Raw genomic sequence first — 14,307 nt, 5'->3', positions numbered from 1 at the left:
GTTTGTTTTTTCCCCTCTATTTTAGATATATCTTCAGTGCAAAGATTGTGGTTATATGTTATTGTCTGATACTATATGTATGATATCAAATTCCTTAAAACAACTACATAACTAAATGTTATAATTACTAATTATAGTCATTGAAATATTGTTCACATTATAAATTTGTATGTGTTCTTTTCATTATCAGAATACAAAACTGTTTCATAACATTGTTTATCACACACCCGTGCCGATTTTGCGACTCCTTAAATATGGTATTGCACGGCAGTGCATATATTTTGACGTGACGTCATTAGCGTTATACAAACAGTGTAAAGACGCGCTAAATGTAAGCGTTATACTATAGGTGCGTCAATGAAATATGACTCTTATTTCACCTTAAACGGTCTTTATTTTTGGTATATGATAAATAGAATATTAAATTCGTGTAAGTTCATTACTGAATTTATTGCACTCGTTGAATAAAATAATATTATGCTCGCCAGAGGCTCGCATAATATAATTTTATTCAACTCGTGCAATAAATTCAGTATTGAACTTACACTCATTCAATATCCTCTATAGCCTATGGCATTAAGACAATCTAGCGAGAGATACTTGAATGAATAATAAACGTGTTTGGTATGATTGTGATTTTATGTTTTTTAGTCCGTCAGCCCAATCAATCAATAATATATGATGATATATTAATTTACTTGTACAAAATACTTTGTTTATTTTTGCATTCTTACCTCACGTTGAAGTTGCCCGACCAAGCCATTAAATGTTAAATTTTCTCGGTTGATCACACTTCCCCATTTCCTGTCGGCAGGTTCAGTTATGGTATACCTATCGCAAAGTCAAAGTAAAACGTTATGCAAAAATTAGAATATAATATTACATTTAACCGAACAAATATAATGTTTAAACTTCTTACCAATGTCCAATGTCGCGTTTGTGAGGAAAGAGAAACTCGTTATTTTTCTGTATAGACTGAGCTGTAAGAACATTCATTATACATATATACATATAATGTTGAGAAATACTGATGAAATAAATGTGTATTTTTATTTTCCGTATTTTCAGTATAAAAATTATATTTTCACCACAGCGAAAAACAAATTGTTTTGCTTATTTCGAGTGGTGTCTTGTAGGACTTCTTTCTTCTAAATTCAGCCAATACACAAATTTTAAGGTAAAAAAATTAAACAAATAAATAAATAAAACATAAACATAGGAACCTCCGACTTGATAAATGTATCAATTCTTGTTTTTTTTTTTTAATTTCACGTTTGTCTTTCATAATTTTACGATTTCAACGCTTCCCAAAATGGCAGGTTTACTTCCAAAGCTTCAATTTTATGATCTCACGTTTTAAACTTGATTTTATAGCATAATTGAAATAAGAATAGTGAATTCTTTTTGATAATAAGATCGTGAACTTAAGGAGCTGGACTCGTGGAAACATGGCATCAGGCAGTTGAAATAATAAATTAATGAAATTGAAATAATGAATTCACGAAGTGACCAGATCGGTATTCCGTCTAGACATGCACACAATTGTACTTATTGATAAGGTTTGAGTTTCTGACCATTTCTCAGTTATTTGCATTGAAAATGCACGGAAAAGCCTAGCAGTCATTACATCCCTTGATTTTATATTGTGTAGCCGTTCTGCAAATTTGGTTCTAAAAGTCAATAGTTACGTGAAGTTTAGTTTGTTTGATAGCTCTTTTAAAAGGTCCATGCAGAATCCTTCGTAGATAAACGTGTTGTTTACTTTCCTCTTTACAACGAAAGGCGAATACTGTAAGAATAAACGAATAGTTTTGTCCTTTAAATGCGATGAAATATTGAAGAATTCATATCACACAAAAACGCTTTTTGCTTTATGAACAAAATAAATATGTACGAGTATATGATTATTTAACTTACTTTCTATTGTCCAGATCTCATTTTTATTAAACAATTAAATAATTAAAAAAATTTGATATTTGTAACATTTTAAAAATGTTTTAAAAATGTTTTATCAAGGTTATGTTTTTAATACTACATGATACTTTAATGCATGTCAATTTTTCAGTACATACCGCAAGTGTAGATACAATAAAAGATCTCTTGTTGTAACCAAATCGTGTGTTTGGAAATACATCAGAATTGAGGGCTAACTTGCCGTTGATATCAGCATAGCCAACAGAACTAAACTGTCTTCCCTTTTCTTTCCATAACAATGTGTCAATGTAGTACCCACGACATTGGTTTGTTGGATTTAGGGTGTATGCGTTCTTTAAAGAAAAATAACGAGAATACAGACATTTATTTAAAACAAACAAACTTTAAACATGAACATTTAAGGCAAATTGAATATGTATTAAGCTATTTTGAGCTTTTTTTTTAGTTAAGTTATCAGGCCTTTATTAAAGCATTTGGTTAAATATTTCCTTATTCAACGCCATCAGTAATGGTCAGAAAACCAATAACAATAGAAATTAATATCTTTGGACATAAAGATTTAAGATTATCTTCAACTTTTGTCTTCAGTTTTGTAATATCACAAGACTTTGAAATATTTAGATCTGTAACCTTTTCAAACATCTCGATAAACTTCTGTTTGCAGCCAATTTCTATACTACCGTCCAATTCTTCTCTCAGTAGTTCGAGGGTAGTAGAGTCTATACAATCGTAGACATTCTGAAAAAAGGCAATGTTCTAGTACAGTTTTCATGACTAAGTAATGAAATATGAGTCAAAGAATTGTTGAACAGAAGCAAAAAAAAGAATGAATAGCTTTCCCGTTTTGTTATCTTTTATATTTTAATGCTAATTTATACCTTAAATTAAAAAGTTATTCTGTATATTACACGCTACAGAAATATTTATAATATAAACTGTTAATGATCAAGTTCACTACAGGTACAATATAAAAGGCAATGTTCTAGTACAGTATTTCTGATTAAAATAATGAAATCCTAACTAAGATAATGAAATTTGAGTCAAAGAAATGTTCAACGGACGCAAAATAATGAACAGCATTCCTGGTTTTATTGTCTTTTGTATTTTTATACAAATTTATACCCCTTGAAAAAAGTAGTTATTCTGTATATTATACGCGATAAAAATATCTCTACACATAAATATAAAAGGTAAATCCTCAAAGTCACTAATTATTGTTTTTATAAAACCGGCACTTAAACTTTCTTACGTCTGATAGGATGAAAACAGTAAGTACATACCTGTATATATATTTTTCTTTTTTGGGGTAATGCTAAAACAGCAACATTGTCAAGATCTTTTGCGTGGTTTTTAAGCTCATTTGCTGCTGCGCGACTGTAGCCATATAGTGCAACCAACCATTTTGAGAACATTTTTAACACTGTTTTCTCGTTGTGAAGAGAGTCAAATTTGTTTGCCTTAAGGAAAAAAAATGTTTGGATGATATTTAATGCAAATGGAATGCAAATTGCTGAAAATGGTTAAAACTATTTGTTATACTTGTGTCTTGTATATACATGTGAATTTTATAAATTCAATTTGTAATATCATTTAGCAGAAAAATATCAGCCTGAGTATGACTAAATCGCGTTGTGTAGATGCACATTTATGGCAGATATTAACCTTAACGTAATAGAACAGAAAGTGTTTTCACTTTGCCCCCAGTAGAGAGCCTGTGCATTCTTCAAGGCTAACCAGTGTCCGTTTGTTGACTTTCTTATCTTTCATTTCATTAGCCCCTAAATTGTTAGGCAAGTCCATTTAAGTAATAAATTACTTTGTCATCATTCAATACGTTCAAGCAATGGTACTTACCGCCTTCAGAACACGTTTCGTGTTAGCAACACCACAGACAATAACAACATGAATGTCTTTTTTCGCTGCTCCTTTTAATTTGTATATTGGTTTTAAAACGCTTAATACATCTTTTACATGATCAACGTTGTACATTGCAAAAAGTACACCATCCTTTGATAGTCCATCGACCAAAGATGATAACTCCTTCTCTATTTTGAAAATAAGACATAGAAATAGATTAAAATCATTTCATGTTACCGAATGCAATTTAGCTATAAAAGAAAAAAAGAAAAGTGCATTAGCCGCAGACTAAAAGGGAATTCTAAGAGATTTGACGAACATGTTATTGACATTAGTCTATACAATAAAGAAAAAACTTGTAATACCCTGGAAGGTACATTTTTAATATTGACAAAGTAACATGTTTTGTTTGTTAATGTTTAAATCAAAAGACATGTATCATATTAACGTAAGACGGATGTTTTAGGCTTAAACAAGCTAAGTGTTTTGAATTCCCTTGAGAAAAAAACTCTGCAGATAAAAGCAATGTCGTTTATAAAGACAAGATACTTTAGTAGAGATGTTAAATAGATAGTCATTGATCTGAAATGAAAAGGCTTGAGTACTAAAAGTTTGCTTGAATAGTAACTTATATCATTCTTTTAACTCTAAAGATACGAATATTGAATTTATTTTATAGTAATTGCCTTCAATGTGCAGAATCAAATGAATTGAAAATAGCATGTTATTGCTCTTAAGTTTGGCAACCATTAAGATTTACGTTTTACAATCGTTTTCATCATATGCATCTTTTCTATTGCATTCATTGGTAGTTGTTAAATTGAATTGTATTTACACTCATGCGGAGTATCGTCAACAATGGTAGGATTTTATTGTAAAAGAATGAACGTATATTTAAACAAGCGAACAGAATCTCCTCACATAAACAAGATAAGCTTCTATATTGAATTTATAATCAATATATCTTAGGTCTAAGAAGATAGTTTTACCTTTCGAGCTCTCGTAAAAGATAAAGATGTTTTTCCACTGCAAGCGTTTTACAACTGCTTGAATTGCTGGAGGTACTGAATTCGCGATAACCAATTCGTCTCTGCAAAAGGCCACAAAATCATTCTAAATTACAGTAAATACAGTACACATATATAAAAATTGAATTAACAGGTTTGAGAACTGCTTAAGTCAGTGTCTAGGAGTTTGTTAAACTGTTCACTTTCTCTCAAGAAATGTCTTAATCAAACATTGTCTGCCATAAACATTTTAAAGTAGCTTTCATAACTCTTGAGCAATTTATTACTCATTTTTTTCAGTATTGTGTTTACTTCAATGTTTTGTGTTGTCAACAGACACAGTTTCTATTCGAGTTAATGTAGAAATAGAATATGTTAGCTAGTCAGTTTAATTACGCAATAATATCAATGTGGAGATGAAATATTTTAAAATTGCAACACCCTTATTGTTCAATTGTTTCTTTTAGATAGAAACTCCATCTTAAAATGTTATGCCTTAAATACTTCTTGGAGCAAAATATTAAAACAAATTACCTATTTTTATTCGTTATGTTGAGATCTGTTAAGCAATATGTTTGTGAAGGTAAAGAATCGTGGGAGCATCTGCGATCATTAGAATTGCAAGCACGGGTAGGGTGCTGTACATTGGACAGCACATCTGAAATCTTTAATTTGATACATGAGTTCAGTGATTATTTCTAAGAAACAATTTTACTTTTATCAGTATTAAAATTTATTATCTAATTTAAAATATATGTTAAAATAAGACCATTGATAGGATACTTGAAATAGAGTTATAGAAATAAAATAACAAAGGATTTGTAAATAAAACATATGTTTTTATATCAGTGTTTAAACCATGTTGTGTCCGTCTCTAGCTCCAAGTTTAATCAATATCTTGTTCCGCGTTTGAAAATATGTGGGGATCGTCAAAAGGATTGCATCATAATCTATCAAAACTATCACATCTACACTTTTATTTGCATCCAGTCTTTGTACTGAAAATGAAAACAAAAATTGACTTGACAATTTTAATAACTTCGGTAAAAGCATTAGCAGGTCGAGAAAAATGGTAGTTATCAATTTGCGGAACATTGTATCTAAATGATTGGTGTAAACTTTTTATGGAAGATAATTCCATATAGCTTTGTAGCTGTGAATAAAGCTCAAGGTCAGCAACATTGTTGATATACTACTAGCAGCAGATGTTTGAATAAATATAATATATTTATAAAGCAGCAGGAGATTATAATGTTGATATAAGATGATAATATTGTAAATTATTTGTATAACTTAAGTTATTAAACTAGATATATAATAATGTTGATAATTTTGCATGAAATATATCACAGAAAATATCTTAATTGAAATGAGCGCTTGAGGCTGAGAAATAAGTGAAGTGACAGCTTGTTTTTGACATGTAATGCACGTAATAATGAAACAAACCTGTACGTTCAATTACATAATATTATAATACATGTTAATTGTCTTGTCCCGGTTTTTTCTGTTAATTGTAATGCACCCTCCCATGGAATTTATACTGTTTATTGTAATGTTCCTGGTTTATTACAAAGCCCCCGTTAGTCTGTTTATTATTTATAAAACCCATAATATATCTATTTATACTTATAAAAAAGCCGGTAATTCCCTTTATTGTAATGAGGTACGTATTCCTGTTCATTTTAAAGCTCCGATTATAAGTCTTGATTGGTGATAATAAATTATTAAGCATCAGTATTTCTAGTTTTTATAAAGTCCCCGATTGTTTTGTTAATTACAATTTCCCCAATATTTATTGCAGTGCGTTAAATGTACAATTCAATTTAAATAGTCCTAATAAAATATCAATTTCAATATTCATCATCTGTAAATGAAAAGGTTGCGAATTTGATCATCACATGGCAACAATAATTGTTGGATTACAGCATTCGAACACCATAATTATTCGATCATTGTTAAATACACCTACCTGCGCTATATATTCTGAATAATTCTGTTGTGTCTACCAAGTGCTTGACAATAATAAAGTTTTGGCCATGTCTTGAGAGATTTTCGGTTTCAACTACTCCTGTGCCATTGGCTACAATACCTATACAATATAAGATAATAATAAATCGCAAAACCTTAGCGCAATTATTTGATAACAGAATGGTAAAATACAAACACAAAACAATTACTTCTATAATGCATTGTTTATCATCATATCTAAGTATTAAGGTTGAATAATTAAATTCCCAAAATGTATAAGTAATTACAGGGTAATTTGTAATTAATTCGTAAGCTTTTTATATACTTGTTCATTGTTTCTTTGGTTGGTTGGTGATTTTGACGGCTCACCCACACAAAAAAGGTCATATTGCACAAGAGGAAAGATGATTTTGGTTACAAAATTGGTCAAAACCACCTGACCTGCTGGAGTCTCTAGAGTTGCATAGACTCCAGTAAAGCTTTTAATAACATCCTTTTACATGTATATAAATTAAAATACTGTTTTCGATTTCTTACATGGTAAAAAGATTTCTAGATTGTTAACAAGGATTATCCATATTTAAGAAGTGTGACCTTGCTTTTTACCCATATTCGAACTTGAACTAGAAATCATCAATTCAAACTTTCAGGCCAATTTCCAGGATATTTGGATCAAGACAGTAGCCACTAGAGTGTTAAAAAAACTTAAAACACTAACAAATATTAGAATACATTGTGTTGTGTTGTAACGTATATGACTGATTTAAGATTCATTGTATTTAATTTTCAGATGGTTAATGTATAAAATCTTTAAGAAAGATAATCAATAATTACCCAGACTTGACTTTCAATATAAGTATGATTTTTGACTAAACCTTGAAAATAAACAATCGTTCTTTGATTTTGTTAACAGTAAAAGTGATAGCAACAAAACTGTTTTTTATTAAACAATCGTAAATGCCATTAATTGGACTTCAAGAGTTCTCTAGCTGAGTAGTGCATTGATATTTGAGTGGAGTCCGTCGCTGATATCACACGCATGTGCAGTTGCTTTTAAACATTTAGAACATGACAAAGTTTTTTTTTTATTTTACATACAGGTTTTTTTACATTGATTTTATCAACCAAACGTTTTCAATCAATAAAAACATCTGCGTCAAACGTTTGATAGCATCTTTATATTAAATAAAGATAAACAATTGTAGTACTTATATAACCTCTCGATATTTGTATCATAGATCAAAAAAATTATGTTAATACAGCAGATGAAGTATACAAAAATAAATGACACTAAGAAGGACGTGAAACACGACAAAAAACACAACACAGGTATGTTTTGATTGAGCGTGTCTTAAAAGTATTATCTCATAGCGCCAGCTGGAGATCAAGGCCAACATGTGACGTTAAAGAAAAATTAATCAACATTTAATGTTTTATTATTCTTATTTATACATTGTATTATGAAAACAGTATCCATACCAAATCAGACTCTCATGACACTTCTCATTTCTGATACAATTGCAACAAGCTAATCAGTATGTAACTTGATCTATTGTTCCTTATTTGAATGCCGTTGTTTCACGCTGTACTACTTCACTGATTTCCATTATCATAACGGCCAATACATTTATTATTTATTAATATGAAATATCCGAACAAATAGAGATATCATGTATAGTAATTGTTATATTATGGTCGTAGCACTTTATATTAAATGGAGTATTATTCATAAGATTTTTATATGCTTAATTGTTACATTCTGCATAAATTTGTACGGTAGGGTGCGCTGTGGTGAATTGGGATGGGATGGAGAGAACGGTAGGGTGACTATCCCTTTTTTTGTTCATGAACATTCTGAATTAAACACGTTTGGGAAAACGATTGTAGCTTATTAACACTTTCTTGTTGCACGTATTTCTAGCTGGCCTACACAAAGTGGTTATTATTTATCAAATATCATGTAATTGAAAGCATCTGACTTTGTACTTGTTAGGTACCGCATTTGAATATATTATTCTCAAAATTGGTATGACATCACAAGTGATTACTTATTTAAACAACGGAAGGATACACCTTCTCATATGTTCAAAGTTTACATTATGCAAGCATGATAACCTGCAACCACCAATGTGAAAAAACACCCTTTCAACAACTTAGTTATTACAGTAACTATGAAGCCATGTTATAAATCTAAACTTTCCTTGAAACTTCAAACTTGAAAATTACAAACATAGCCCATCTCTATAAACAAACATATTTAATGGCGTTGTACAATATCTAAAGCACATTAAGATTAGTAAAGAAATATACACACTATTTTACATTACATCTTTGAATTAAAGTATACAATTTGTTTGTTCGTGGAACAATATATATATTTACAATCCAGTTATTATAAGGATTGTTAAGGATCAGACAAGAACATTATGTTTCATATCCCTTTCCAAAATATCTAGATATCACTTGGATTTTAACATTAATATTGACCATAACTTTTTAATTTCTAAAAATGTCATCAAGTCATAAAAAATATTTATCTTTTTACGTTTTAAACATAAATCAGAAAGTGCAGAAAGTAAAGTGTAATAACTTGCCTATGGTTATGGTTTCGTATTTGCAAGCAAAACTCGATGCGGCACTCACAAAAATGATAACTCCACAAGCAACAATCATTTTCCTTAAAAGATAAAAGGCATAGAAAATGATAATAGAGCTATTGATACAACAATAATTAATTCCATATACATAAAATGTAATGGTGACTTGTTCAATAGAATCACAATTTCATTTGTTATTTAGAATTAGTAAATGACTAAATGCTAATTCAAGAGTATTTAAAGAGTAAATAGGTGAATAGTCATACATAGTTTACATTTTCCCATAATCCCTATCAGTGTTATAGTTTACTTTGCACTAACGTGACCAAAGCATATTTCTGTAAGTTTTCATCAGAATTTATCTGTAACATTTAATTTATAAAAAGAGTGGGGTAGTCTTTTTATATTTTATACAGACTTATATTTTATCCTTAGCATTTTCTACTAGCAACTGTCGGGCAATCACTTTCATAACACTTGACAATAAATAATGAGCATATTGTCACTTTTATATACACACAATTTATTGTAAGAGTAATCAATAATGTTAGCAGATGTTTATATTTTTATTCTCAATTAAAATTATAAAATTATACCAATGAGAAGCTATAAAAATCATTATGCAAACTACAGTCCTTGAAGAGAAATATTGAATTAAGCTCAGACTGTAATCAAATCAATCTTCTAACACTTAATTATAACTGTAATGTAAATTATTATGTGACGAAAGGGAACATTTCCAAATAAACTGTGTTTTATTATATCACAAAAAGATTATATATTTTATATTTTAATTATGGAAACGTAAACCTTAAACACATTGTAGGGAAGGACCCCAGGCAATGGTTGTATAACTTTTGTAACTTTTTTGTCCAACCGTTTTACTTAAGATAATGATATAAAATCAGTTAATATATAATGTACAATAAAAAAATAGAATAAAATATTAAACTGAAGACATTTTTATGCACCATGTTTAACATCTAGCCAGGTTATCTTTTTTCGTAAATAAGCATTTAGTATTTTGAAAGACGACTAGAACTGCTACAAATACTTTAATCCGTTATATGAATTATCGTCCATTTAAAGTAAACAAATCAACATTATATTTTGATTACATTGATATTTGCAAATATATCAATTGTATTTTCATCAAGATCTATTCTTTTAATTTGGATTTAATTAAATATAAAAAGAAAATGTCTTTACCTGTAAGGATTAAGCTCTTGTATGTAAACCTCAAATTTACACTGAACAAAAAGATAATGTCCAAAGAGTAACTCAATTTAGAATCAACTTTATCCATACGCATTGAAATAACATTAACCTCATCATCTTTAATGTCAGTATGAACACTTTACTCTTTTTGTTGTTTGTCAGCACTCGCAGATATAATTAAACTATATTGTTTATTTGTCACTCCTCGCTGTACCGACTGAAATGTAATAATAGTATCCATTGCTTTTTATTTCATGTAGCCATTGCCTTGAGACTTCACCATCAATAAAACATAATTGATAACAAGTTAATTGATGAGCGGTGCTAACGGGCATATCTAATTAAAATAGCTATTCCTAATGACGGGATTAATTATGTATACAAATCCAATATAATAATACTTGAACAAGATTTGACAAATGATAAATGGCATTTCTCCGGCGAAGTCCGTTGCTTTTGCAACATTCTCCGACAATTGGCCGATAAAATTGATCTAGACATTCATTCCTTTCAATAATCAGTCAACAGCAGCATCAGTAATGTAAATTCAGATCAAAAGCTTTAGAATTCTGTGATGACCATCCATTTTAATTGAGTTAATAAATAAATGGTTACAAGCATATTATTCTTATTACTTTCAAATTTAAACCATGCATTAACTACATCCAGTCATTCTTGAATTTATCCAAACAAAAGATTGTTAGAGAACTCAATTTAATCATCTTATTATTGTTTTATATCATGTTATCTAAAACATTTCCTAAAACATTAATCACAAAAACCGTTTCATTGTTCATGTGCTTGTTCTTTTGCTGTTGTTCTAACAGTAGGTATTTGCTTGCGTCTTAAATATGTGATGTTTCACAATATATATTCTAGCATTAGGGTTCGTCTGGCTTTCCTCTTTGGACCATCCTTTACACAAAGTTAATTTTCACACTTTAGCTATGTTACCTTATTTGTGGTAAGCAATATTAACTGTTTATGTACCAATGTCTTCTTTCTCTAATGTAACTTAACTCAAAAATTGGTTTCAGCTCTGTTTTAGATTGACAATAGTCTACAACAATCGATATCATATATATTCATGTTGTAAACACTATTCTAATGTTTCATCTTAAACGTTATAAAGTCGATATACAAAAATTTATTGCCACTTGTTTTTTTTAAATAAACACTTATAATCTCAACTTAACACGAACGAATCTGTTTAAATGCTGTGCATAACTTTAACTTAAGTTTACTGAAGTATCCAAGTAACTGTATGCTTGACATAGTCTTATTTAACCTAGGATTGACATACTCATATATATAGTACCTCAAATAAATGATATTATATTTCAGCCAATCTTGTATATATCTCTTCCATATACAGGACTGGTATTACTTGCCTTAACAAGTTATTACTGTAGTGGTAAGTTTTTCACCTACACTCATTTCGTTGTGAAGCCCCTCTTTGCAGTGGGTTTAGTTATTAATCTTAAAAAATCCACTAATTTGTTTTTTTCAAAACTTCATGTGTAAACTATCAAACGCGTTAAATAACTTAAGTTTTAGTCACTGAAGAAAAATGTATTACATAATAGATAACATCTGTTACACGCCATTATAGATTTATGGATTTACAAGGAGTGATAACATTACAAAACAAGCTTTCATGCTGTTTTATGCACGATTAGCGTAGTCGATTTTAAAATCAAGAACTGTGCAGTATTGGAAGTAACATTAGCTATAGGCTGAATTTATTTATTGTTGTTGTTTTTTTATCAACTGTAATTGACAAATATAGAAAGTTAATTAAAAGTGTATAACTCCATTGATTTGCGTTTAAATATATAACGTTGTAAATTTGAAAGAAGATATTAATATCATATTGATATCTATTTATTTATTTACTTGAATGTTTGAATTTCACGAATGCCTGTTTACTGTCGGATCTGTCCACTATAAACACTTTGTATGCTATTATTTGTATTTATACTCTTTTAAACAAGAAGTATCTTTTAAAAGATACTCGGCCAAAGTAAAACTGGTTAACTTGCATATGTTAGTTCTTAGTTTTTCATATAGAAATGGTAGCATAGTTTGCATAACAATGGCATAATAATTTCTTGTCGGGTTATTAATCTGGACACAAACATGACGTGTTTCGATAAGTGAACTCAATTTCTAACACCAACATGTACGCAGTCGGTAAGCAAATTATTTTTTATAAATACTTGTTTACTATGCGAAAATATAAACATTATATTCATTATATCAATTGAACACATCAATAATCATATAATATATATTAGACGCTTATTGAACATCATAAACTGAGGGTACCTGATAAGTTCTGATATTATTCTCGTTATTCTGGACAAAATTTAAAACTCAGATCTTGTGTAAAATAAACTCAGTAAGATCTTATGTAAAATACACTGGTAATTAGAAAATGTAATGAGATCTAAATGCAAGAAGTATTTAAAACAGAACTTAAATATCTGAGCAATTTAACTAGAACGTTAAAGAAATATCATGTACATTTTATTTTAGAACTATCCTTTACATTTTTTATAATGGCAAGAACTATCCTTTACATTTTAGTTTAGATGACAGAACTATCTTTTACATTCTTTCAATTTAGAATGGCCAATGAGATTCCAGATTTCAATTTGTAATTTTAAAGTGACCAATGAAAACTCTTCTTATATTTAGTTCTGCCCTGTAAATTATACAAGAAGTCAAACTGAAAACAGAACTGAAAAATGTGACAAATGTACTTTAGTACCAGGACTTTTGTTTTGTTGAGTAAAGCAGTGTATGATAATATATTATTCTAGCATCTCTTTTTTATTGAACAGACATGTTAGTCGAGTGTAAAATAACACGATTTAAGTAATGCTTTAAAAACGTCATATGGCGTCATTAAATCAAAATTATTTCTCTGCTCAATGTTGTTTAGCACATTTCCATCACTTCTTTGTTCTATAAGAATGTTAGAATTGAAAATATTTATACATTTGTCTTCAATTGTAGTACAATTATGCATTGATTATAGATTCATTGTATTTAATTTCCAGATGGTAAATGTATGAAACCTTTAAGAAAGATAATCAATAATTACTAATAATCAATAACTTCATTTATTATAAGCTGGGTTATGGCTTAGCTTTGATAATAAACAATCGTTTTTTTAGTTTGTTTACATTGCAAAATCATTTTGCTGACAATCATTCTCTCAAATTATAGCAACAAAACCGTCTTTTATATTAAACAATGATCGTAAATGCCATTAATTGGAAAGGTGTTCCCTGTCTGAGTAGTCAATTGATTTCATTAGATTATGTCGCTTATTATGTAAAGCTTGCTTTTAAACATTTAGAATTTGACAAAGTTTTTAATCAATGTCAGTTTGCTTTGATTTCAATCATATGTACAAATATTTCACATTCAGGTTTTTACATTGATTTTATCACCAAAACATTTTCAATTGATAAGAACATATTCGTCAAACGTTTGATAACATCTGTATACATTAAAGATAAGCAATTGTATTAAACATATAACATTCCTATATTTGTGTCATAGATCAGAAATAGCATGGCAATACAGCAGATGAAATAAATACAAATAACTGGTCCTTAAAAGGGCGTGCAACACGCCAAAAATAACGCAGGCATGTTTTGATTGAGTCTGTTTTAAAAATATTATCCTTAAGTACCAACTTGTGACCAACATGT

The 14,307-nt window shown here is 29.3% G+C and overlaps 1 protein-coding gene across 3 annotated transcripts in view; it reads right to left on the bottom strand.

Moving 5' to 3' along the window:
- The window catches only part of LOC132718949 (glutamate receptor ionotropic, kainate glr-3-like), a 29,471-nt gene that overhangs the window by 5,636 nt on the left and 9,528 nt on the right, over positions 1-14,307 (bottom strand). For 2 of the 3 annotated variants that reach the window (XM_060702661.1, XM_060702663.1), the window contains exons 2-13: positions 10,574-10,799; positions 9,362-9,444; positions 6,769-6,888; positions 5,658-5,797; positions 5,334-5,464; positions 4,782-4,882; positions 3,790-3,980; positions 3,216-3,392; positions 2,566-2,673; positions 2,073-2,267; positions 1,689-1,789; positions 735-831 (exon numbers count right to left, since the gene is read on the bottom strand). In XM_060702661.1, the coding sequence (XP_060558644.1) occupies positions 735-831; positions 1,689-1,789; positions 2,073-2,267; positions 2,566-2,673; positions 3,216-3,392; positions 3,790-3,980; positions 4,782-4,882; positions 5,334-5,464; positions 5,658-5,797; positions 6,769-6,888; positions 9,362-9,440 (1,440 nt within the window). In that variant the 5' untranslated portion in view covers positions 9,441-9,444; positions 10,574-10,799. Of the gene's footprint in view, positions 1-734; positions 832-1,688; positions 1,790-2,072; positions 2,268-2,565; positions 2,674-3,215; positions 3,393-3,789; positions 3,981-4,781; positions 4,883-5,333; positions 5,465-5,657; positions 5,798-6,768; positions 6,889-9,361; positions 9,452-10,573; positions 10,800-14,307 lie in introns of those variants that run through there. The other variant, XM_060702662.1, reaches the window with a different exon arrangement.

This window comes from Ruditapes philippinarum, unplaced genomic scaffold, assembly GCF_026571515.1.
Source record: "Ruditapes philippinarum isolate M1 unplaced genomic scaffold, ASM2657151v2 ctg8456_1_1_1_1, whole genome shotgun sequence".
Taxonomy (NCBI): Eukaryota; Metazoa; Mollusca; class Bivalvia; order Venerida; family Veneridae; genus Ruditapes; species Ruditapes philippinarum.
Note: the sequence above shows the minus strand (reverse complement) of the source record. Positions and strands in the feature narration are given on the sequence as shown.